Source organism: Schistocerca serialis, chromosome 10, assembly GCF_023864345.2.
Source record: "Schistocerca serialis cubense isolate TAMUIC-IGC-003099 chromosome 10, iqSchSeri2.2, whole genome shotgun sequence".
Taxonomy (NCBI): domain Eukaryota; kingdom Metazoa; phylum Arthropoda; class Insecta; order Orthoptera; family Acrididae; genus Schistocerca; species Schistocerca serialis.
Genome location: NC_064647.1, coordinates 161,992,370 through 162,016,310, shown reverse-complemented (window position 1 = coordinate 162,016,310; position 23,941 = coordinate 161,992,370). Strand labels below are relative to the sequence as shown.

Sequence of the window (23,941 nt, the reverse complement as noted above, 5' to 3'; positions counted from 1 at the left end):
CAAACACACACGTTTATCCCTTGCTCAAGGAATTAGAACTTCTTTCTACTTGCAGGAGAAGTTAGTGTACTGTGATTTTGAATATAGAGGATTTTCTTGGTGACTTGCAAGGAATAATGTGTCTTTTCAGCCACAATTATGAAACACAATAAAAAGTTATAGTGATAAGAGAAAAAGGAGTAAAAAAGTGTTTATTGATGTCTTTGGCAGTCGGAGTAGTTGAAATTTTCCTACCAGAACCATATTCATTATCTTGAAGTCAGCACCTATTTGTGGGCAAAGGACACCTTGAAATGAAATGGAACAAATCGTCAGAACTGCCCCCCTCCCCCCCCCCCCCCCCCCCCCTCTCTCTCTCTCTCTCTCTCTCTCTCTCTCTCTCTCCTCTCTCTCTCTCCCTCTCTCTCTCTCTCTCTCTCTCCCCCCCCCCCCCTCTCTCTCCCCCCCCCCCCCCCTCTCTCTCCCTCCCTCCCCCCCCTCCTCGTGTGTGTGTGTGTGTGTGTGTGTGTGTGTGTGTGTGTACTGTAAACACTTTGCTCTTCTGTACATCTTCATCCAAAGGAATAATTTGACTTAAAAATGACCTAATGAGAATTTAATTTAGGAGATATAGTGTGCTGCAAGGAAAGCAATGATGAGACAGGCTCATCTCATGGAAAAACTGCTCTCAAGTTGGCACAACAGTGTTGATAGAGACAGAGTAAGAGTGTCTACATTACTGTTCTTTTAATAATGAGGTGGTGACAGCTATATAGCTTTGCCATCCAAATTTGTTCATTGAGTATCTCTCCCATCACCTGTTTTGTGATGCCAACTCAAACTAGTGACCTGATGAAACTGCCTTAACTGCTACCCACCACAAGCTTCTTCCACATTTAGCAACACACAGCTCACATAGTATTGAAAGTAGTGCCAGGCTGTTGGGAAACTTGGTACACCTGGTGGCCAAAATTTGCTCCATTTTTACCGCACCAAGGCTGGTCTTTGGTTGTATCATTGCTGTTAAATTAAATATACAGGGTGTACATAAAGTTCAGGAACACTTTAAATTATTTATTGCACAAGAACTATACGTTGTACAGATGTCATACTTATTGCATTTTGAAGAGAAACTCTGAAAGTTTTATTTTTACAAACACGGGATGCACCAGACGGATTTCTTTGGACTCCTTATGAATGGCTCTCGTAAGCGCTCCGCATTCACTTCACTCACACGGGGACATTTACTTCTCTTTGCCAAGCCCAAGCAACCCGTCGGAACAAATTTGTTGTGCCAGTAGTAAATGACCTTCCTTGTTGGTGGCTTCTTACCATACTTGGTTCTAAACATCCATTGAACAGCTGTGGCACACTTGTTTTTGTCAAACTCCAACACACAGAAAGCTCGCTCCGCACTTAAACTTGCCATGTTTTTGACCAGTGCTGACTATCAGCAAATAACCAAACTACACTGTGGAGGTATACATGAAAGGGGGGGGGGGGGGGTTACTTTCAGGGTTTCTCTTCAAAATGACATATGTATGATATCTGTACAATGTTTGGTTCTTGCGCAATAAATAATTGAAAGTGTTCCTGGACTTTATGTACACACTGTCTGTATTACCAGTGTCATATTTAATGGGACGTTAGTAGAAGTGGGAACAGCTTAATGGGCTAATGAGCTCTTCTGGCAAATTTACCATTATTCCATTTTCTTGGCTGATTAAAGTTTGGTACTCCAAGGATGAGACATTTATAATTATTATTTCACATGAAAGAAGTGGTTATATGCCACACATTCATTCTTCCAGTTGGCAAGATCATAAAAATAGGAGAACTTTTAGTTATGTCTTTTTAGAAAGATAACAGCTGCCATCTCTTGCTACCATCTTGGAAATGAAGTGCTACATTCTCTCTCTCTCTCTCTCTCTCTCTCTCTCTCTCTCTCTCTCTCCATTTTCAAACTGAAGATTTTTTTCCATCTGGCTATGTTCTGCCAACCAAACACTTACCTTAGTCAAGTTGTGCCATAGTATTGTTTTCTCTCCAATTTGATCTTGCACTTCCTTATTAGTTGCTGGCTCTAACCATCTAATATTCAGAATTCTTCTGTAGCACCACATTCCAGCAAATACCTTCCGAAACGTTCATTGCACGTATGTCTCTCCCTCCCCCCCCCTCCCCCTACACACACACACACACACACACACACACACACACACACACACACACACACACACCATACTTCATGGCAGTATATGCCACGAAACACAGCCAAATCTGGTCCCACATTGGTGATATTACCACATACCCTATGAATGCATTTCTGTTTGCTCTAACTGTCAGTGAAATGTATCTGGACATCTATGTGTAATGCGTAATTGATCACTAGAGGCTGGAAACTAGGGAGTATTGTGTTGTCAGTAGAGAAGCCATAACTGCAAAATACTTTGGTCAGGAGAGCTTGATGACTTCGAAAGTGGACCAGTCATTAGATGTAACCTGAGTAAAAAATCTGTTAGGGACGTTTCAACCCTTCTAATGTTACCAGAGTTGACTGTTGGTGATTGCGATTGTGAAATGGATCTGGGAAGGAACAACCTCAGCTAAACCGTGCCAGGCAGACATTGTTTACTGACAGGGAGTGACACTGACAAGCATTGCAAAGGGTGGTTATAAAAGATTGCATGAAATCAACAGGAGGAGCCACTTGTGATTTCCAAAACTTTACATAGTGTCCAACTAGCACACTGACTGTGCATAGACAGTTAAAAGTAATGGAACAAAGTGGTTGAGCAGCTCCTCATAAGGCATCCATTTCTGCAATCAGTGCTAAGTGACGCTTGAGGTGGTGTAAAGAAAACACCACTGGGGAGTGACTGACTGCGAGAACGAGCTATTTGGGGTGATGAATCATGCTATATTGTGTGGCAATCCAATGAAAGGTTTCGGGTTTGGTAAATGCATTGGAAATGTTACCTTCCATCATGTGTACTGGTAACAGTGAAGTACGAAATAGGTGATGTTACAGTACGGGGTTAATGATAGCTAACACTTGGTTCAAGAATCATAAAAGAAGGTTGTATACCTGGAAGAATCCTGGAGATACTAAAAGGTATCAGGTAGATTATATAATGATAAGACAGAGATTTAGGAACCAGGTTTTAAATTGTAAGACATTTCCAGGGGCAGATGTGGATTCTGACCACAATCTATTGGTTATGAACTGCAGATTGAAACTGAAGAAACTGCAAAAAGGTGGGAATTTAAGGAGATGGGACCTGATAAACTGAAAGAACCAGAGGTTGTACAGAGTTTCAGGGAGAGCATAAGGGAACAATTGACAGGAATGGGGGAAAGAAATACAGTAGAAGAAGAATGGGTAGCTCTGAGGGATGAAGTAGTGAAGGCAGCAGAGGATCAAGTAAGTAAAAAGACGAGGGCTAGTAGAAATCCTTGGGTAATAGAAGAAATATTGAATCTAATTGATGAAAGGAGAAAATATAAAAATGCAGTAAATGAAGCAGGCAAAAAGGAATACAAACGTCTCAAAAATGAGATCGACAGGAAGTGCAAAATGGCTAAGCAGGGATGGCTAGAGGACAAATGTAAGGATGTAGAGGCTTGTCTCACTAGGGGTAAGATAGATACTGCCTACAGGAAAATTAAAGAGACCTTTGGAGAAAATAGAACCACTTGTATGAATATCAAGAGCTCAGATGGCAACCCAGTTCTAAGCAAAGAAGGGAAGGCAGAAAGGTGGAAGGAGTATATAGAGGGTTTATACAAGGGCGATGTACTTGAGGACAATATTATGGAAATGGAAGAGGATGTAGATGAAGATGAAATGGGAGATAAGATACTGCGTGAAGAGTTTGACAGAGCACTGAAAGACCTAAGTCGAAACAAGGCCCCGGGAGTAGACAACATTCCATTAGAACTACTGATGGCCTTGGGAGAGCCAGTCATGACAAAACTCTATCATCTGGTGAGCAAGATGTATGAGACAGGCGAAATACCCTCAGACTTCAAGAAGAATATAATAATTCCAATCCCAAAGAAAGCAGGTGTTGACAGATGTGAAAATTACCGAACTATCAGTTTAATAAGTCACAGCTGCAAAATACTAACGCGAATTCTTTACAGACGAATGGAAAAACTGGTAGAAGCGGACCTTGGGGAAGATCAGTTTGGATTCCGTAGAAATGTTGGAACACGTGAGGCAATACTAACCTTACGACTTATCTTAGAAGAAAGATTAAGAAAAGGCAAACCTACGTTTCTAGCATGTGTAGACTTAGAGAAAGCTTTTGACAACGTTAACTGGAATACTCTCTTTCAAATTCTGAAGGTGGCAGGAGTAAAATACAGGGAGCGAAAGGCTATTTACAATTTGTACAGAAACCAGATGGCAGTTATAAGAGTCGAGGGGCATGAAAGGGAAGCAGTGGTTGGGAAAGGAGTGAGACAGGGTTGTAGCCTCTCCCCGATGTTATTCAATTTGTATATTGAGCAAGCAGTAAAGGAAACAAAAGAAAAATTCGGAGTAGGTATTCAAATTCATGGAGAAGTAGTAAAAACTTTGAGGTTCGCCGATGACATTGTAATTCTGTCAGAGACAGCAAAGGACTTGGAAGAGCAGTTGAACGGAATGGACAGTGTCTTGAAAGGAGGATATAAGATGAACATCAACAAAAGCAAAACGAGGATAATGGAATGTAGTCAAATTAAATCGGGTGATGCTGAGGGGATTAGATTAGGAAATGAGACACTTAAAGTAGTAAAGGAGTTTTGCTATTTAGGGAGCAAAATAACTGATGATGGTCGAAGTAGAGAGGATATAAAATGTAGACTGGCAATGGCAAGGAAAGCGTTTCTGAAGAAGAGAAATTTGTTAACATCGAGTGTCAGGAAGTCGTTTCTGAAAGTATTTGTATGGAGTGTAGCCATGTATGGAAGTGAAACATGGACGATAACCAGTTTGGACAAGAAGAGAATAGAAGCTTTCGAAATGTGGTGCTACAGAAGAATGCTGAAGATAAAGTGGGTAGATCATGTAACTAATGAGGAGGTATTGAATAGGATTGGGGAGAAGAGAAGTTTGTGGCACAACTTGACTAGAAGAAGGGATCGGTTGGTAGGACATGTTTTGAGGCATCAAGGGATCACAAATTTAGCATTGGAGGGCAGCGTGGAGGGTAAAAATCGTAGAGGGAGACAAAGAGATCAATACACTAAGCAGATTCAGAAGGATATAGGTTGCAGTAGGTACTGGGAGATGAAGAAGCTTGCACAGGATAGAGTAGCATGGAGAGCTGCATCAAACCAGTCTCAGGACTGAAGACCACAACAACAACAACAACAACAGTACGGGGTTTGTTCTTTGTGGTAAGGGTGTAGTTTCCTTATTGCACTTAAGAAAACAACCCTAAATCCAGAAGCATAGGAACACACATTACAGAATTGCGTCCTGTGTACAGTAAAGAAACAGTTCGGAGCTGATATTTGTGTCAGCGTGACAATATGACTTGTCATAAAGCAGCTTCTGTGTGGTAATGGTTTGTGGAAAGTAACGTTCCTGTAATGGACTAGCCTACCTGGAGTCCCAACCTCATGCGAGCAGAAGACCCGTGGTAAGAGCCATAACATTCACTTTGGTGTTAAACATCACTACCTTCTGTGGTTTCAGTTCTTGAGGAAGAAGGGGCTACTATACCTCCACAGAAATTCAAACACCTCATTGGAAGTGGCCCCACCAGAATACAAGCCATCTTAAAGGCAAAGGGGAACACACACCATATTGACATCCTCTAACAGGTATTCAGTACTAATGAGCAGTAGTGTCGATAGGAACATCGGTGGTATGAAAGTTTGGATCAGGTTTTAAGGCATGCTCATATAGGCTAACGCCGAGTCGAGTCTTGGTTAGAAGTGTAGTCTCACACACATTTTCATTTGTTAGTGGAATGTTTTGTGGCTTATTTTCCTGCTGGGGGTAATAGAAGTGGGCCATTGAAAGCATCCAGTAGTCGATCTGCAGCTCAGTTTTCCAATTCTCTCAGATTTTCTGTCTCGCTGTACAATGTCAATGCAGTAAGGGTCCTCCTACACATTGCCCTTGAACTGTGAACCAGCTCCTCCCCCGTGGAGTTTGATCCGCAGCATCAGTGTGGTGAAAGAGAATTTTTCTTCTGTCTAGTGGCGTAACACGCCCAGAGAAGTTGAACACGATGTATTTCCTATAACATACAATCCTGGCCTCTTCCCCTTGATTGACTGCATGGGTGTGAAATTCCAGTTAGGTTTTTGTGCAAGTGTGTCTCACAGTAGACTCAGAACAATTTTTTACAATAAAATCTGAACATCTGTTGTATTTTCAGCAATGGTTTCTTTGATGCCACGGAGGTTATATCCACTCCAAGCTCTTCACTCCTGGCTCCACAGAGAAAATGACTCCACTGAGCAGGTAGAAGCACCAGTCTGTGGCCCTCATCGCTGATGGCACAGGATCGGTACAACTTTGATCTGCACAAACTGCCAGAAACTTCCCAAAAGTGGGGTGTTTCCTACTTACTAACTACCTTAACCTATGAACATCTTTAATCAGCCAATGGAGATCAAGGATCTGGAACATCCCATTCTGCAAATGATATTTTACATCTCATTACAAATGTATTCTGTAAGTATGAGTGTAAAAGTGCTGATGACAGTTCTGTCTCATTCTGCAAGCAAAACAAGAACAATACAGTATTTAGTATCTGTCACATGAGTTCCACTATTTCTTGGAGCTTTGACTGCTGTCATCAGGAGCAACTCACAGACTACCCTTATTAATTCAATGCCCATCCGTCCAGTACCACCCCCCCCCCCCCCCCACCCCTTCCCCTTTTACAATAAGTACAGAAGTAACTATAATTTACCAGGATCTAACAGTAGAAAATTCAGGCTGGAATAATGACAACATTATGAAAAGGATAGATTGCTATTCATCATATAGCAGAAATGTTGAATCTCAATTTGCTATGTGGTGAGTGGCAATCTGTCCTTTTCATAATATTGTCATTATTCCGTCCTGAGTTTTCTATTGTTTGATTTTTGCCTAATGGCTTTCTTCCATCTCATAACCCAGAGCTGTTTGCCTTTGTTACTATTTTTGAACATATTACTATACTCTGTGTCTGTCCTCCTTTCTCTTCTGTCCTGTGTTTCACTTGTCTTCCAAACTGCAGCACACCCTCTTATTTATAAGCTGCACCGTATCAACTGTCTCATCTTGTACAACACATGGTTGCAAGACTGTGCTGATTGTTGGTGCGGCGTCTCGTGTTCCTCATTACTCCCATCGATATCATAAAACTAGATGTTCAAATTGATCACTCTTCCTGCATCACTCTCGCATATTTTTGCACTTTCCTGTGCCACACAAATTTGTACCTCATCCTACCAACCACTCCCCACCCACCTTCCCCTCACTCCTCTCTCATTCCAAAACTTGTGACTCAACATCTTTGCTATATGGTGGGTAGCAATTTATCCTTTTCATAATATTGTCATTTATCAGAATCTGTTACATTTCTGATTTAGTATCCTCGCCAGCAGTGGATATCGATCACAGCTCAGAGACATTCTTGCGATCAACAATCGTCACCAGACATGTATTTGACACATCGTGTAGTGCGATCCACTCTTGCGTGAATGAGGCCTGGCACATAGCTGCTTGTTTACTCATGTACAGCACATTGCATGAGTTACAACCGGTCACTTCTTGCTGCTATTTGGGTAACCACTCTGCTTAGGACAAAGACACTCTTGTTTCCACTATCAGTTCGTATTCAGTACCCATCACACAATTACATTGGCTTTATGTATGGAACACACATTCGTATTTGGTGTGGACAGAAAATTGGGGACAATTGATGCTAGAAGATATTCTTGGAATTGAAGTTGCGTAAATACTGAAAAGTTTGTTACTGTATTTCAGCAGGTTACATATAAAATAACTTTTTAGTTACCCTATATTAGTGATTAAAGTACAATATGTTTGGTTGCAGAGGTTCCGAAAGGTGCAAAGATAATTGATATATATTGGGGACTTCAGAAATTCGGTACTATTACGTACATTGGACTTGGCAATGACAATGCTGTAATAGAGTTTGCAGACAGGTAAGTTTCTCCAAGGGGTGATGTATTATTTCTATGTACTTTCAATGTTGTCATGCATTTTCTGAAGTGATCTTTCATTATTATTTTATTTCTGTGCTTTAGCAGATAATGTCCATTTTAAGGGAAGTCTTTCAAAATTCAGTATAATGTTAAGTTATCGGACACGATAAATCTATAAGTTTGGATTGTTCGTTTCAATCAAGTCACCTACCTTTCACGATCTGTTTGCTACTCTTTAATTCCATTACTGATGATAACTGTTGTTAGGATTCCAGTCTGAAGATGTCCTATCAACCAATCCCCATTTTAGTCAAGTTGTACCACAAAGGCCTCTTATCCTAATTTGAGTGAATAACTCTTAATGAATTCTGTGGTCTAAACTTCTGGTCTTCACTATTCTTATGTAGCACCACATTTCATCTGAACTGTTTATCATCCACCTTCACATCTGTAAAAGGCCTACTCAAGATGAGTACCATCAGAAAAGACTTTGTAACAAATCCTTCCTAGTAATTATATATAAGTGTTCAGTGTGGTACCAGAATACGTGTGAAATGACAGTGTAGAGCATTAGCAGCGTTGGCTCTGGCAGGATTAGATCTTAGGAAGGTGGAGATTTTGTTCAAAAAAGTTTAAGTTTCACTTTCCTTTATTTTCAGTTTCTGTGCAGTTAAAAGTTCAGCGTTTACTTACTTTCCTGTTGATGACAACTAATTTACACTGCACATTAATAAAATATTGCAATTGTTAATATTAACTCTATTATGTTTATATATTTGCTGGATAAATGAATTTATTGATTATGTAACAGTGTGAAGTATGAAATGCGTATCATACAGGGTGATTCAAAAGGTTGTGCACAAATTGAAGGGACTGACTGAGGAATTAAAATACAAAAAGTTTGGAATATTAACTTGATAGCTGCATCCCGTTGTTAAACAGTTTTCATAAAGAAATGTTAATGCCGAAAATCGCTATCCACACATATGTGCAACCACAATAGTTATCTTTTGGAGGTATTGAGGCTTGAGCCAGTTGTCTCAGCAAACCCCATGAGGGGTTGGGGCGAGGGCAGGGGCACTAAATTTTGGGACAATGTGAGAAGCTGACAGAATACATGTTACTCACAACTCGCTTGATTACGCAAGGAAAAAACTTTTTGCAAACAAGTAGCTAATTACAAAATGTGCCAGGAAAGGAAGTAAATGATTCATGACTGTTTGCACACTCCTAGCACGGAAGAGATTGCCTCATGTGACCGTCACGTTAAGACTATGACACAGCATGGAAAGGGGATGCATTCTGTCCAGACTTTGAAGGGTCATACTCCTGTACTATCTCAAATGCAATGTGGGGAGCCATCTGATGTGACTTCAGGTCATGTCTGGTAATGTTCCAGTAATTTGAACAGCACAGTAGTGTACCATGTGATACCTCTTGTGAGACAGTACACTGCTGTGATTTTTCAACAGGATAACATTCACTAACATACAACACATCCCTATGAACTGCCTGTGTGATGTTGGTGTACTAGGTTTGCCCAGAAAGTAATGTCACTAACAAGGAGAGTGGGATAGTTTTTGAAACCATTTGGACTGTGATGTAGGTTAGAATTCGAGGTATCGTACCCTGGTGGGCCCACATTTGCAAGTAATCCATAAAAAAATTTCATAATTTTGTGTTATGTTTTAGATCCTGAAAACTGACAGTAATAAATATAATTGTAGTGTTGTGCCTAACTTATCAGAATGATATGCAGAAGGGTATAGGTTTGAATCGTGTCAGGTGCTTCAAAATTTTTTGATTTTGAAATATTTGCCAAAATTACTTTGATCATTATTTTTACTCAATTAATTGGTTTAAATATAATTTTTTTTAAATTTTCAAATCCTGTGTTGTTGTTTTAACCATAATATTAACTTTCACATGTACTCTAATTTTTTTTTCCTTCCTGTAATTTTTTTCATTTGGAAGCTTTGTGCATGTGACTGTAATATTTTTTATTATTAATTTTCTTCCATTTGGTCATCTAATGTTCTTGTCCATGTCATTGCATTCATTATTTCTGTTCCACATTTTGCATATTTATTTATAATCTGTTCTTTTGTTTAAATCTTCATCATAGTTGTTTTGTCCAAAGTGCAAATGTTTGTATGATGATTAATATAAAAAAATGTATATCTTGTACGTAAGATATACTCGGGATCCTAACCTACATCACCATACACATTGTTTCAAAAACTCAATCAGACCACTGGGGGACTCTCCTTGTAAGTCCACAAATACTAATTCATAGATAAATACAGTACAGAGCCTCATTATTCTCCAAAATGGGACCCACCTACATAAATACATTTCTGCCACTAAGATTTCCAAGTGTTGGAGGCATCTTGGAAGGCCTGTGTTGTAATTTTATTTAGGCAAGTGTAACAGCAATTGCTGTGTTGTCAGTAGTCTCAGGATGGTGGCCTTTTAGGTTACCTTGAACCAGAAAAACAAAGAAGAAACTTGTGGAGTGGGATTGGTGCAGCATTGACACTTCGTTTTTAACCAGATAATACCTCACTGAGAAGGCAGTGTGGCTGGGAACTTGTGGTTTGACATGACACACTTTTTTTTTCATGTGGACACTTCCATATGAAAGGCAGCAGTGACAGTCTCTTTGTAGTGGATGTTACCACTAACGTAAAAGAAGACAATGAGCATTGCCTTTACTTTGGATCTACTCGTGCATGCATTCTTTGGGTGTGGTGATGGTGAGATGTGCCCCTTGGAGCTCTGTCTCTGTCTCAGGGTCGTGTTCAAAATCCTCAAACCTCATCTCCCATTATAAGACTGTCCAAGAAAAGTAGCATCATTTCTTCACTGTTCCAGAAGTTCTTCAGTCAGCCACCCAGTTGAACTTCTGGCCATCGGCCAAAATTTAAAGTTCACTCACGTCACATTTTCTTCAGTTTTTGATATTGGAGTCATTGTTGCCTTCCAAAACCACCTCATGTCATTGGAACAGTTTTTCAAGTGAATGGTACATTGCGGCTAAAAGTGGAGCACCAAATGTAGTTTCACATTGGTAAATGTCTCAACTCCTGAGGTGTTTGAAGAGAGCTGGGGTCAGTTGCATTGGGATGCTTAACAACCTCCGCCAACTAGCCTAATGCATAGACAACACTTCAGCTTATAGGAGCATCAAAATAGAAATGGAGCTGATACTTTGTGGAGAAACTTTGTACTTCCTTGGTCAGTGAGATTCCGCAGTCTGCCCTTGAAAGACGATGTAGGACCAGGTAGGGGCCAAATCCACGTTTGTACCAATATATCCAGGATATGGAGAGTCAGTTAAAACACCTGCAAGCGAGCTTACCTCAGGAAAGAAAACATGTATGTGATACGCTTTGCAACCTAATCATTGTGAGCATCTGGGCCTAAGGTAATGCAAATTCCCACTGACAAGAAACCAGCAGTTTGCTCATTTCGAGAATCTAGTTGTTCATTTGCTATGATTTTTTAATCACTGAAGTACAGTCACATCTTTAAGAGCCACTAATTTATGTGTGGGGCTTGTGTGTGCCACTTGTGCAGAAAGAGCACACTTTATTTAAATAAATAATTGTTGTTTCCTTTTTAAACTTGCATCTGTTTTTAAGATTAGTCCCTACTTTTCTTTGATCATGGAAATCAGTCTGTGGTTAAGATAGCAATGTATACTAATTCCTTTCAGGATCTCAGTTGGTAAAGTATTGTCGAGCCACCCAGTTCGAGTGAAAACGAATACAGTGCGTGCTTCACATGAGCCCGAATGGAAGTCCATTTGTGAGTATTTTGAACTACTGTAACAAATACACATGTTTAGCTTAAGTACATGCATGCTGCTATATCTGTATGGAATTGCTACAGGCATTTCTTTTCACATTTTCTCTCTCCATACTGAACACTGAACTGCATTTAAATGACACACATGGTGTTTGGCAGTTGTACAGGTTTAGGTGTAAGATGTTAACACCTTTACCTGTTTTGCCAACACTGTACATGTTCATTCATTTAGTTATTTCATTTGTTTGGTTTGGACGTCTTGCTTGGCTTGCACCATGTATGTACTTCATATCGTTCTAGTCCACGGTGCCCATCCAGCTCCTGGTGTCTGCTTTTTCATGTAGTTCATATTATCCATCATAATCTATTGACTACATTTCAGTTAAAATACACTTGTATTAGGTGACAGTTTAGTGAGTTTAATGTCTGTAGATTTGGCCCACTGTAATCTGTAACATACAATTTTGTTAAAAGTTGTCAACATTTCATTATGAAAGCATATCACAAAGACTGTGGAGTATGTAGTATGGACTGCTAGATCATGAGAACTGGTAGGAAAGCCCAAGCCTTGGGAACATGACAGGCTTGTTCGAAATTGTCCAATGGAGATGTATTATTTATTATTGTGTGGTTATTTTTCTGCAGCGGGACTGGTCAACATGCACGAGACATTTACACTAGATCCAGACATAAAGGCAGTCTTGAAGAATGAGGACTCTTTTAACCAGAAAATTGCCGATCTGGTTAGTACAGCCGATAAATTGACTTTGGACTTTGATGATGACATAGATGATGGTGTCGGCAGTCGGGAACGTCATCCTGTGTGTGCCGTGCTGGAGAGGATACTTCCTGACGAGTTAGTTCCCAACGTGAGAGTGTACCCGTTTGGCTCTCGTGTCTCTGGTACTGCTCTGGAGACAAGTGACCTTGACATCTTCATAGATTGTGGTAAGTACCTGCGTGGAAATTTACATCTTTACAATATAAGGAAGTTTTGAATGAAAACCTGGTTAATTTTAAATATTATTCACTGCACATTGTGTATAAAGCTTGGCGTTTTCATTAGTCTCCTTCTTTGACCCATAAGATACACAGTTCATTCCTGGTAGTCTTTAACATTAATTTTAGCCCTACATGTAATGTACTAAAATCATAAATATGAGGTACTTCAGTCTCACTTTTTACAGACATTATAATTTTTGATGTACTATTTATATGTATGGATTACTAACAGAGACCTTTATTTTTGGAGACCTTTATAGTTGTTTTTTGAGGTGTGTGTGTGTGTGTGTGTGTGTGTGTGTGTGTGTGTGTGTGTGTGTGTTTGAGAGAGAGAGAGAGAGAGAGAGAGAGAGAGACTGACCAAACTTTGCTTATAACATCTTCACTGCTCACTCTACTGTGTTTTAAGTACTCTCTCCCTCAAAGTAGTCCCCTCCACTGGCAATACATCATTCCCAACATTTCTCCCACTTTTGGAAAACCTGGAAAAAAACTTTCAGGGATTGAATGAAGGGTTCTTGCCACATTATTCTGAATCTTCTTCACGATTTGGAAATGACGTCACTTTATGTAGGGAAACAGGAAGAGGTCTGTTGAAGGCTAGGCCTGGAGAATAGGGTGGATGGGGCACAACGGGAGACTCGGGTTTTGCCCGACAGCTGTCGACAAGGAGCGATGCCTTAGCCAGTGCATTGTTGCTAAAATTTGATGACACAGTCCTGTGCTGATGCATACTTAGTTAGCAGATTTTTAAATAGTTAAATGACAGTATAAACAGATCACAGCTCAAAAGCCCCCCAGGGGGCTCACCACTCTTTGGTGAGTTCATGCTTGGCTACCACAGGGCTCCAGCCTTTGCAGTATCTTTTCCCTTTTGTGCTGCATGTCGATCCTGTCCATATTCTTCCCCCTTGATGAACATGTCTGGGATGTTTTTTGGAACGTATTCTGCATTTTCAGTATCCTAACATCAGAAAAGTCTCTCCACTGCTTTTTGTTCCTCTTCACTTTCTTTGTTCCCCTTCTCGTATCCTTCCTCTTCTTCTGCGTTTGAGGTTCCTCTTTTTCTTCTTCCTCTTTGTGTGGTCCTGAAGGCTGGCTCACACGTCTGACACACAACAGATATCTACATCTACATCCATACTCTGCAAGCCACCTGATGGTGTGCGGAGGGTACTTTGAGTGCCTTTATCAGTTCTCCCTTCTATTCCAGTCTTGTATTGTTCGTGGAATGAAAGATCGTTGGTATGCCTCAGTTTGGGCTCTTATCTCTCTGATTTTATCCTCATGATCTCTTCGCGAGATATACGTAGGAGGGAGCAATATACTGCTTGACTCGTCAGTGAAGGTATGTTCTCTAAACTTATACAAAATCCTGTACAGAGCTACTGAGCGTCTCTTCTGCAGAGTCTTCCACTGTAGTTTATCTATCATCTCCATAACGCTTTCGCGAGTACTAAATGATCCTGTAACGAAGCGCGCTGCTCTCCGTTGGATCTTCTCTCTCTCTTCTATCAACCCTATCTGGTATGGGTCCCACGCCAGGGAGCAGTATTCAAGCAGTGGGTGAACAAGTGTACTGTAACCTACCTCCTTTGTTTTCGGACTACATATCATTAGGATTCTTCCAATGAATCTGTTTGGCATCTGCTTTACCAACGATTAATTTTATATGGTCATTCCATTTTAAATCACTCCTAATGCCTACTCCCAGATAATTTATGGAATTAACTGCTTCCAGTTGCTGACGTGCTATATTGTAGCTAAATAATAAAGGATCTTTCTTTCTATGTATTCGCAGCACATTACACTTGTCTTCATTGAGATTCAATTGCCATTCCCTGCACCATGCATCAATTCGCTGCAGATCCTCCTGCATTTCAGTACAATTTTCCATTGTTGCAACCTCTCGATATACTACAGCATCATCTGCAAAAAGCCTTGGTGAACTTCTGATGTTATCCACAAGGTCATTTATATATATAGTGAATAGCAGCGGTCCTACGACACTCCCCTGCGGCACACCTGAAATCACTCTTACTTTGGAAGACTTCTCAACATTGAGAATGACATGCTGCATTCTGTTATCTAGTAACTCTTCAATCCTATCACACAATTGGTCTGATAGTCCATATTCTCTTACTTTGTTCATTAAACGACTGTGGGAGAACTGTATCAGACGCCTTGCAGAAGTCAAGAAACACGGCATCTGCCTGGGAACCCGTGTCTATGGCCCTCTGAATCTCGTGGACGAATAGCATGAGCTGGGTTTCGCACGATCGTCTTTTTCGAAACCCATTCTGATTTCTACAGAGTAGATTTCTAGTGTCCAGAAAAGTCACTATACTCGAACATAATACGTGTTCCAAAATTCTAAAACTGATGGACGTTAGAGATATAGGTCTATCATTCTGCACATCTGTTGGACATCCTTCTTGAAAACGTGGATGACCTGTGCCATTTTCCAATCTTTTGGAATGTTACGCTCTTCTAGAGACCTACGGTACACTGCTGCAAGAAGGGGGGCAAGTTCCTTCACATACTCTGTGTAAAATCGAACTGGTATCCTATCCGGTCCAGCGGCCTTTCCTCTTTTGAGCGATTTTAATTGTTTCTCTGTCCCTCTGTCATCTATTGCAATATCTACCATTTTGTCATCTGTGCGACAATCTAGAGAAGGAACTACAGTGCAGTCTTACTCTGTTAAACAGCTTTGGAAAAAGACATTTAGTATTTCGGCCTTTATTCTGTCATCCTCTGTTTCAGTACCATTTTGGTCACAGTGTCTGGACATTTTGTTTTGATCCACCTACCATTTTGACATAAGACCAAAATTTCTTAGGATTTTCTGCCAAGTCAGTACATAGCACTTTATTTTCGAATTCATTGAATGCCTCTCGCATGGCCCTCCTCTCATTACATTTCGCTTTGCGCAATTTTTGTTTGTCTGCAAGGCGTTGGCTATGTTTATGTTTTCTGTGAAGTTCCCTTTGCTTCCCGCAGCAGTTTTCTAACTCGGTTGTTGTACCACGGTGGCTCTTTTCCATCTCTTACGATCTTGCTTGGCACGTACTCATCTAATGCATATTGTACAATGGTTTTGAACTTTGTCCGCTGATCCTCAACACTATCTGTACTTGAGGCAAAACTTTTGTGTTGAGCTGTCATGTACTATGAAATTTGCTTTTTGTCACTTTTGCTAAACAGAAAAATCTTCCTACCTTTTTTAACATATCTATGTACGGATGCCATTCAATCTGTATATTGAGCAAGCAGTAAAGGAAACAAAAGTTCGGAGTAGGTATTAAAATTCATGGAGAATAAATAAAAACTTTGAGGTTTGCCAATGACATTGTAATTCTGTCAGAGACAGCAAAGGACTTGGAAGGGCAGTTGAACGGAATGGACAGTGTCTTGAAAGGAGGGTATAAGATGAACATCAACAAAAGCAAAATGCGGATAATGGAATGTAGTTGAATTAAATCCTGTGATGCTGAGGGAATTATATTAGGAAATTAGACACTTAAAGTAGTAAAGGAGTTTTGCTATTTGGGGAGCAAAATAACTGATGATGGTCAAAGTAGAGAGGTTATAAAATGTAGACTGGCAATGGCAAGGAAAGCACTTCTGAAGAAGAGAAATTTGTTAACATCGAGTATTGATTTAAGTGTCAGGAAGTCGTTTCTGAAAGTATTTGTATGTAGTGTAGCCATGTATGGAAGTGAAACATGGGCGATAACAAGTTTGGACAAGAAGAGAATAGAAGCTTTCAAAATGTGGTGCTACAGAAGAATGCTGAAGATTAGATGGGTAGATCACATAACTAATGAGGAGGTATTGAATAGAATTGGGGAGAAGAGTAGTTTGTGGCACAACGTGACTAGAAGAAGGGATCGATTGGGAGGACATGTTCTGAGGCATCAAGGGATCACCAATTTGGTACTGAAGGGCAGCATGGAGGGTAAAAATCGTAGAGTGAGACCAAGAGATGAATACACTAAGCAGATTCAGAAGGATGTAGGCTGCAGTAGGTACTGGGAGATGAAGAGGCTTGCACAGGATAGAGTAGCATGGAGAGCTGCATCAAACCAGTCACAGGACTGAAGACAACAACAACAACAATTTACGGATGAAATCACTGGGGAACGTGTAATTCACAGACCTGTGTCAACAGGTAGGTTTTGTACGTACCCCTGGTACAGGCCAGGCCCAGGGAGGGGCAATTACCTGAGCAGTTATCTTTCCAAATTGCCAATTGGTCCCTCGATCAGGTGTTTAGGAGGTGTGACGTGATGTGTGAACGATCACCAAAGGTGGGTGCACCCCTCTGAGAAGGCCCCCATTTGAAAGGAGTGCGCCATCAGAGAGGCTGGCAATCTTGGGGGATTCTCTCACAATGAGCCACTCATCTTCTTCACAGTCAACATCTCCCCCAGGGGGTCCACAACTCTTTCGTGGATACGTGCGTAGCGAGCACGGGAGCCCGAGATAATGTGGCCCTCCTTCCTTTCCGGGCTGCATACCCTCCCTTTCCGCATCCTTCCCCGTCCCCCATCTTCGCCCCCCCCCCCCCCCCCCACACCCCTGGCTCCTTCCTTCCCTTTCTCCCCCTCTGGGAGTATGATTTGTGCCTACGTCTGGAGACGGACGCTCGAAACTGTTACAAATTCCTTGCTTTCTACACTTGCAGGTCTTCGTCCTTCCTCTGTCCTTCTCTTTTCCTTCCCTCTTCTCTTTGCTCTTTTCTCCGCTGCGGCGTTTGAGACCCCTCTTCTTTCATTTCCCTTTCTCTTTTTTCCTCCCTGTGCGTGTCTGAAGGCCGACCCACGCACTTCCATGCGTAGCCGATGACGGAGTAACGCGTAATTCCCCGCCCCGGGTAGACAGGTGGGACACGGACGTACCCCCTGGTAACGGCCAGGCCCAGGAGGGGTGATTACCCAAGCTGATACCTTCCGAAAGTGCTGATTGGTCCCTCCGTCCGTTTGTCGGGAGGCGTGACCTGAGGTGTGAACAACCACCTAAGGCGGGAGTGCCCTCAGAGAGGCCCCCCACAAGGGAGAAGCGCGCCATCGGAGACGCTGGTAATCATGGGGGATTCTTCCGCAATGGTTTCCTCACCTTCCACTATGTCTGCTCACAAGCGTAAGTTCACTGAGTCTCAGCCACAGACAGTTCTTCCATCGTTGCCACAGTTCCTTGTTTCTCGGTCTGACGAAGGTCACGACTTCTCCACGGTCAACCCTTTCATTGTTCAGAAAGGTGTCGACACAATTGCAGGTCCTGTAAAGTCTTGTTCCAGATTATGGAATGGCACCCTGTTGTTAGAAACAGTCAGTGCCCTCCAGGCACAAAAATTGCTCTGTACTTCACTACTACACACCTTCCCTGTCCGGGTGGAACCGCACCGTACTTTAAATTCCTCGCGTGGAGTCGTTTATACACGCTCCCTCGATGGATTGTCTGACGAAGAAATTCAGCACTACCTGTCTGACCAGGGCGTAATGGCTGTTCATAGGGTTATGAAAAGGGTTGACATGAACATCATTCCAACCCGCACTATCTTCTTGACATTTGACAAAGTTCAACTCCCATCGAAAATCAAAGCAGGCTATGAGATAATTTCCGTTCACCCTTACGTCCCAAACCCTACGCGTTGCTATCGGTGTCAGCAGTTCAATCACACCAGCCAGTCCTGTTCCAATTCGGCCAAATGTGTTACGTGTGGCAAGGATGCCCATGAGGGTACTTGTCCACCTCCATCCCCTCGCTGCATCAACTGTATGGGTGACCACGCTGCTTCCTCTCGTGATTGCCCCATTTTTAAGGACAAAAAGCTCATCCAGGAAATCAGAGTGAAGGAAAAGGTGTCGACCTTTGCTGCTCGAAAATTATTCGCCAGTCGACAGCCCACCATGCCTCAGACAGGAAAATACAGCACTGTCCTTGCTTCTCCTCGGCCAACAAAGGAGGCGGCCACGCAGACTTGCGACCTCTCCTTTAGTGCCACAGTCGTCAGATCGGCCAGCGCAAAAATCGCCCGTTCAACCTCACCACTTTCGCCTGCCCCCTCTCTGGCTCACCCTTCGTCGAGTTCTGCTAAATCTCGAGCCCAAAAGTCAGACACCAAGACTTCGAAAAAAGAGCATACTTGTGAAGAGTTTTTACGTACCGCAACTTCACAACCATCGGTTCCTCCTTCCTCTAAACATCATATTTCCAAGAAGGCTACAAAGAAACCCAGTTCATCTCCTTCTCCGCCAAGGCGTGTCCCATCTACAGCACCACCTGGCGGAAATCGCCCTCGGCCGTCTTCTGTGTCGCCGAGGCGCACTGCTGGCGGCCGATCAACCGGCCGATCGCTGGTGGCAGGAGCTGCTCCTGACCAACCTATGGATCAGGATCTTCTGCCTTCGGCTGAATGCCATTCCATGCTGCCGGTCGCAAGCTCTGAGCAGTCATTGTGTTGACAGTGACCTTGGTCACATTCCTCCATTTTCTGTTCACCCTATGTCCATTATCCACTGGAATATCCGCGGTATTTGAGCCAATCGGGATGAATTGTCGATCCTCTTACGATCCTATTCGCCGGTCATCTTCTGTCTTCAGGAAACAAAGCTGCGTCCCCATGACCGCTTTGTTCTCCCTCATTTTCAGTCCGTCCGATATGATCTCCCCTCTGTTGAAGGCACTCCAGCACATGGAGGACTCATGATTCTTCTCCATGAAACTCTCCATTATCACCCAATCCATTTAAACACTTCCTTCCAAGCTGTCGCCGTCCGTCTTTCCCTTTCCGGATACACGTTCTCTCTTTGTACTGTATACATTCCATCGTCCACACCAATGGCACGAGCTAATCTCCTTCATCTTCTTGGTCAGCTTCCACCCCCATATTTGCTGGTTGGGGACTTCAATGCCCACCACCCGCTTTGTGGATCTCCACATCCTTGTCCACGTGGCTCACTATTGCTAGACGTCTTCCACCAAGCAGATCTAGTTTGCTTCAACACTGGGGTCCCTACATTTTTGTCTGCCTCCACGACAAATTTATCTCATTTGGACCTTGCAGTCGGTACTGTTCCGCTAGCTCGGCGCTTCGAATGGTTCACCCTTGATGATACACACTCGAGTGACCACTTTCCATGTGTCCTTAGACTGCAGCCTCAACTGCCCTACATGCGCCCACGACGTTGGTAGTTTGCCCAATCTGATTGGACACTTTTTTTCGTTTCTAGCGACATTCGATGACCATCGCTTTCCCAGCGTCGACGATGAGGTCACACATATTACCGATGTTATTCTTACAGCTGCGGAACATTCAATACCATGCACCTCCGAATTGCCCCGGCGCCCCCTAGTTCCTTGGTAGAACGAGGCATGCCATGATGCAATACGTGAGCGGCGACGTGCTCTCCGCATTTTCCGCCACCATCCTGCTTTGGCCAACTGTATCCGCTATAAGCAGTTCCGAGCGCAATGCCGTCGTGTCATCCACGATAGCAAGAAGGCAAGCTGGAAATTCTTTATTAGCTCATTTAACACCTTCACTCCCTCCTCGGAAGTTTGGAGTTGGCTTCAGCGGTTCTCAGGTGCGCCTAGTTTCTCCCCGGTCTCTGGGCTCACTGTCGCGCATGACACATTAGTGGACCCCGTCGCGATTTCTAACTCGTTGGGTCAGCACTTTGCTGAGATTTCGAGCTCTTCAAATTACCCGCCAGCATTTCTCCCGAAGAAACGTGCAGCGGAAGTGCGACCTCTTGCTTTCTCGTCTCAAAATCGCGAAAGCTACAATGCTGTTTTCTCCATGCGGGAACTCCAACACGCACTCTCCTCTTCTCGCTCCTCCGCCCCAGAACCGGATGATATCCACGTCCAAATGTTTCTGCATTTATCAACCCATAGTCTGCGTTACCTCCTTCGCCTTTATAATTGAATTTGGACCGACAGTACTTTTCCCAGACGATGGCGGGAAGCTATCATCGTTCCTGTTTCGAAACCTGGAAAGGACAAACGTCTCCCCTCTAGCTATCGCCCCATTTCTCTCACGAGTAGTGTCTGTAAGGTTTTGGAGCGTATGGTGAATTACCGTTTAGCTTGGTGACTGGAATCCCGCAGTCTTTTAACACCTGTCCAATGCAGATTCCGAAAGCATCGTTCTGCAGTTGACCATCTTGTTGCTCTCTCCACTTATATCATGAACAATTTTCTCCGCAAACGCCAAACAGTAGCAATATTTTTTGATCTGGAGAGAGCATACAATACCTGTTGGAGGACAGGCATCCTCCGCACACTGTTCTCTTGGGGCTTTCAAGGTCGGCTGCCCCTTTTTCTTCGCGAATTTATGGCAGAGCGCACATTTATGGTGCGGGTGAACACTACTCTCTCCCGTACTTTCTCCCAAGAAAACGGGGAACCCCAGGGCTCCGTGCTGAGTGTTGTACTGTTTGCCATTGCCATCAATCCAATTATGGATTGTCTCCTTCCTGATGTCTCGGGCTCCCTCTTTGTGGACGATTTTGCGATCTACTACAACTCTCAACGGACCACCCTTCTTGAATGACTTCTTCAAGGATGTCTTGATCGCCTCCACTCTTGGAGCATCGAAACCGGCTTCCGTTTTTCTCCCAGTAAGACCGTTTGTGTTAATTTTTGGCGACGTAAGGAGTTTCTTCCGCCCTCCTTACATCTAGGTCCTGTCAACCTTCCATTTTCAAACGTCGCTAAATTCTTGGGTCTTATGTTTGACAGAAAACTGTGCTGGTCCTCCCACGTTTCCTATCTTTCGGCTCGCTGTCTGCGATCCCTTAACACCCTCCGTGTCCTGAATGGTACCTCCTGGGGAGCGGACCGAGTGGTCCTTCTCCGCCTCTATCGCACCTTAGTGCGCTCAAAATTGGACTATGGAAGCATAGTCTACTCCTCTGCTCGGCCGTCTATTCTTTGGCGTCTCGACTCTATCCACCACCGTGGATTACGTTTAGTGTCTGGAGCTTTTTACACCAGCCCTGTGGAAAGCCTTTATGCTGAGACTACTGAACCTCCGCTGTCCAATCGGCGAGCAGTCCTTCTGAGTCGTTATGCTAGCCATCTGTCTTCCATGCCTGCTAATCCAGCCCATGACCTTTTTTTCGACGCCTCCTTTGATGTAGGGTATGCAGGCCGCCCCTCCTCCCTACTACCACCAGGAGTCCGCTTCCGTCAACTGCTCCATTCTCTTTCCTTCCGCTTTCCTAAAACCTTCTTGACAACTTGGGGTACAGCACCGCCTTGGCTCCGTCCCCGGATCTGCCTGCTCCGTGACCTTTGTCGATTTCCCAAGGATGGTATCCCTTCACTTGTTTATCGTCGGGCATTTGCTGCTCTATGTGCACAAATGACGGACGCCACATTTATTTACACCGACGGCTCGAAAGCATCGTTAGGTGTAGGAAGTGCCTATATTGTTGGCGACACCCCAAATCACTTTCGGCTTCCCGACCAGTGTTCGGTTTATACTGCGGAGCTTTACGCTGTTCTCCAGGCTGTCCACTACATCTGCCGCCATCAGCGGATACAGTACGTTATCTTCTCAGATTCTCTCAGCTCTCTCCTCAGTCTCCAAGCTCTTTATCGTGTGCACCCTCTGGTCCACCGGATTCAGGACTGTCTGCGCTTACTCCACCTGGGGGGCGTCTCGGTGGCGTTCCTCTGGCTCCCGGGACACGTTGGTATCTGTGGAAATGAGGCGGCCGATATTGCAGCCAAGGCTGCAGTCTCTCTTCCTCGGCCAGCTATTCAATCGATTCCCTTCGCTGATCTACGGATCGTTTTATGTCGACGTGTTGTTCATTTATGGCACACGCATTGGTCAACACTTACCCATAATAAATTGCAGGACGTGAAAGTTCTTCCTTGTGCTTGGACCTCTTCCTCCCGAACGCGTCGTCGGGAGGAGGTAATTTTAACTAGACTCCGGATAGGGCACTGTCTTTTTAGCCATCGACATCTTTTAAGCGGTGATCCTCCCCCACTCTGTCCCCACTGCTCTCAGCTGTGGACGTAAGACACCTTTTAATTGAGTGCCCCTATTTTAATCCATTACGCTCCCGTCTACAGCTATCGCCTGATATATCGTCGATTTTAGCAGATGACATGCGCTCAGCCGACCGCGTTCTCAAGTTTATTAGTGCCAGTGAAATGACGTCAGTCATTTGAAGCTTTTTTTGGGGACAACCAACCCCTTTCTGTAGTGGATTTTTAAGCCTTCCTTCTGCTTTTAGTTTCTCCAATTTTATGACTTTCGTTCCCATTGCTGCTGATTTTCAATTTCGGTTTTTTACTGTTTCCTAAGTCACGGACCGGGCACTAATGACCATAGCAGTTTTGCGCCCTAAAAAAAAAAAAAAAAAAAAAAAAAAAAAACAGTCAACATCTACTAAGCGGAAACGAAATGAGGCTAACGATTTGAAGACCCTCCCAGTTGCACCTCACTTCCTTGTGGTTTCACGTACTGGAGACGGTCAGTCCTTTGCAATGGTAAATCCATTTGTTTTTGAGAAAGGTGTTGATGCAATTGCTGGCCCTGTGAAGTCCTGCTCTCATTTACACAATGGCACTTCGCTTTTAGAGATGATTTCTGATTCTCGAGCCCAACAACTGCTCGCAGCTTCGCTCCTCCACGGCTGTCGCGTTCGTGTCGAGGCTCGTAGCACACTGAATTCTTCGCACGGTGGTATTTACACTAGGCTGCTCGATGGTCTGATCTACGCAGAAATCCAGACGTACCTCTCTGATCAGGGTGTCATTACAGTGCATCAGGTGATGAAAAAGGTAGATGCATCCTTAATGCCCACACGCGCTTGTTTTGACATTTGATAGAGTAGTACTTGAAGTGGACTGACAAGGCAGCCAGTCCACAGTGACGGGTAGCCGAAAGAAAGGCACGCGTACACACACACGCCGACGGGCGTCAAGTACTGGAACAGGCTACGTAATTAATGCTATG

At 43.3% G+C, this 23,941-nt stretch overlaps 1 protein-coding gene across 3 annotated transcripts in view; it reads left to right on the top strand.

Annotated features, from left to right (window-relative positions):
• LOC126425328 (speckle targeted PIP5K1A-regulated poly(A) polymerase-like) overlaps nucleotides 1-23,941 on the top strand; it is a 231,286-nt gene that overhangs the window by 7,619 nt on the left and 199,726 nt on the right. For all 3 annotated transcript variants that reach the window (XM_050088312.1, XM_050088313.1, XM_050088314.1), the window contains exons 3-5: nucleotides 8,031-8,142; nucleotides 11,861-11,952; nucleotides 12,598-12,900. In XM_050088312.1, the coding sequence (XP_049944269.1) occupies nucleotides 8,031-8,142; nucleotides 11,861-11,952; nucleotides 12,598-12,900 (507 nt within the window). The remainder of the gene's footprint in view (nucleotides 1-8,030; nucleotides 8,143-11,860; nucleotides 11,953-12,597; nucleotides 12,901-23,941) is intronic.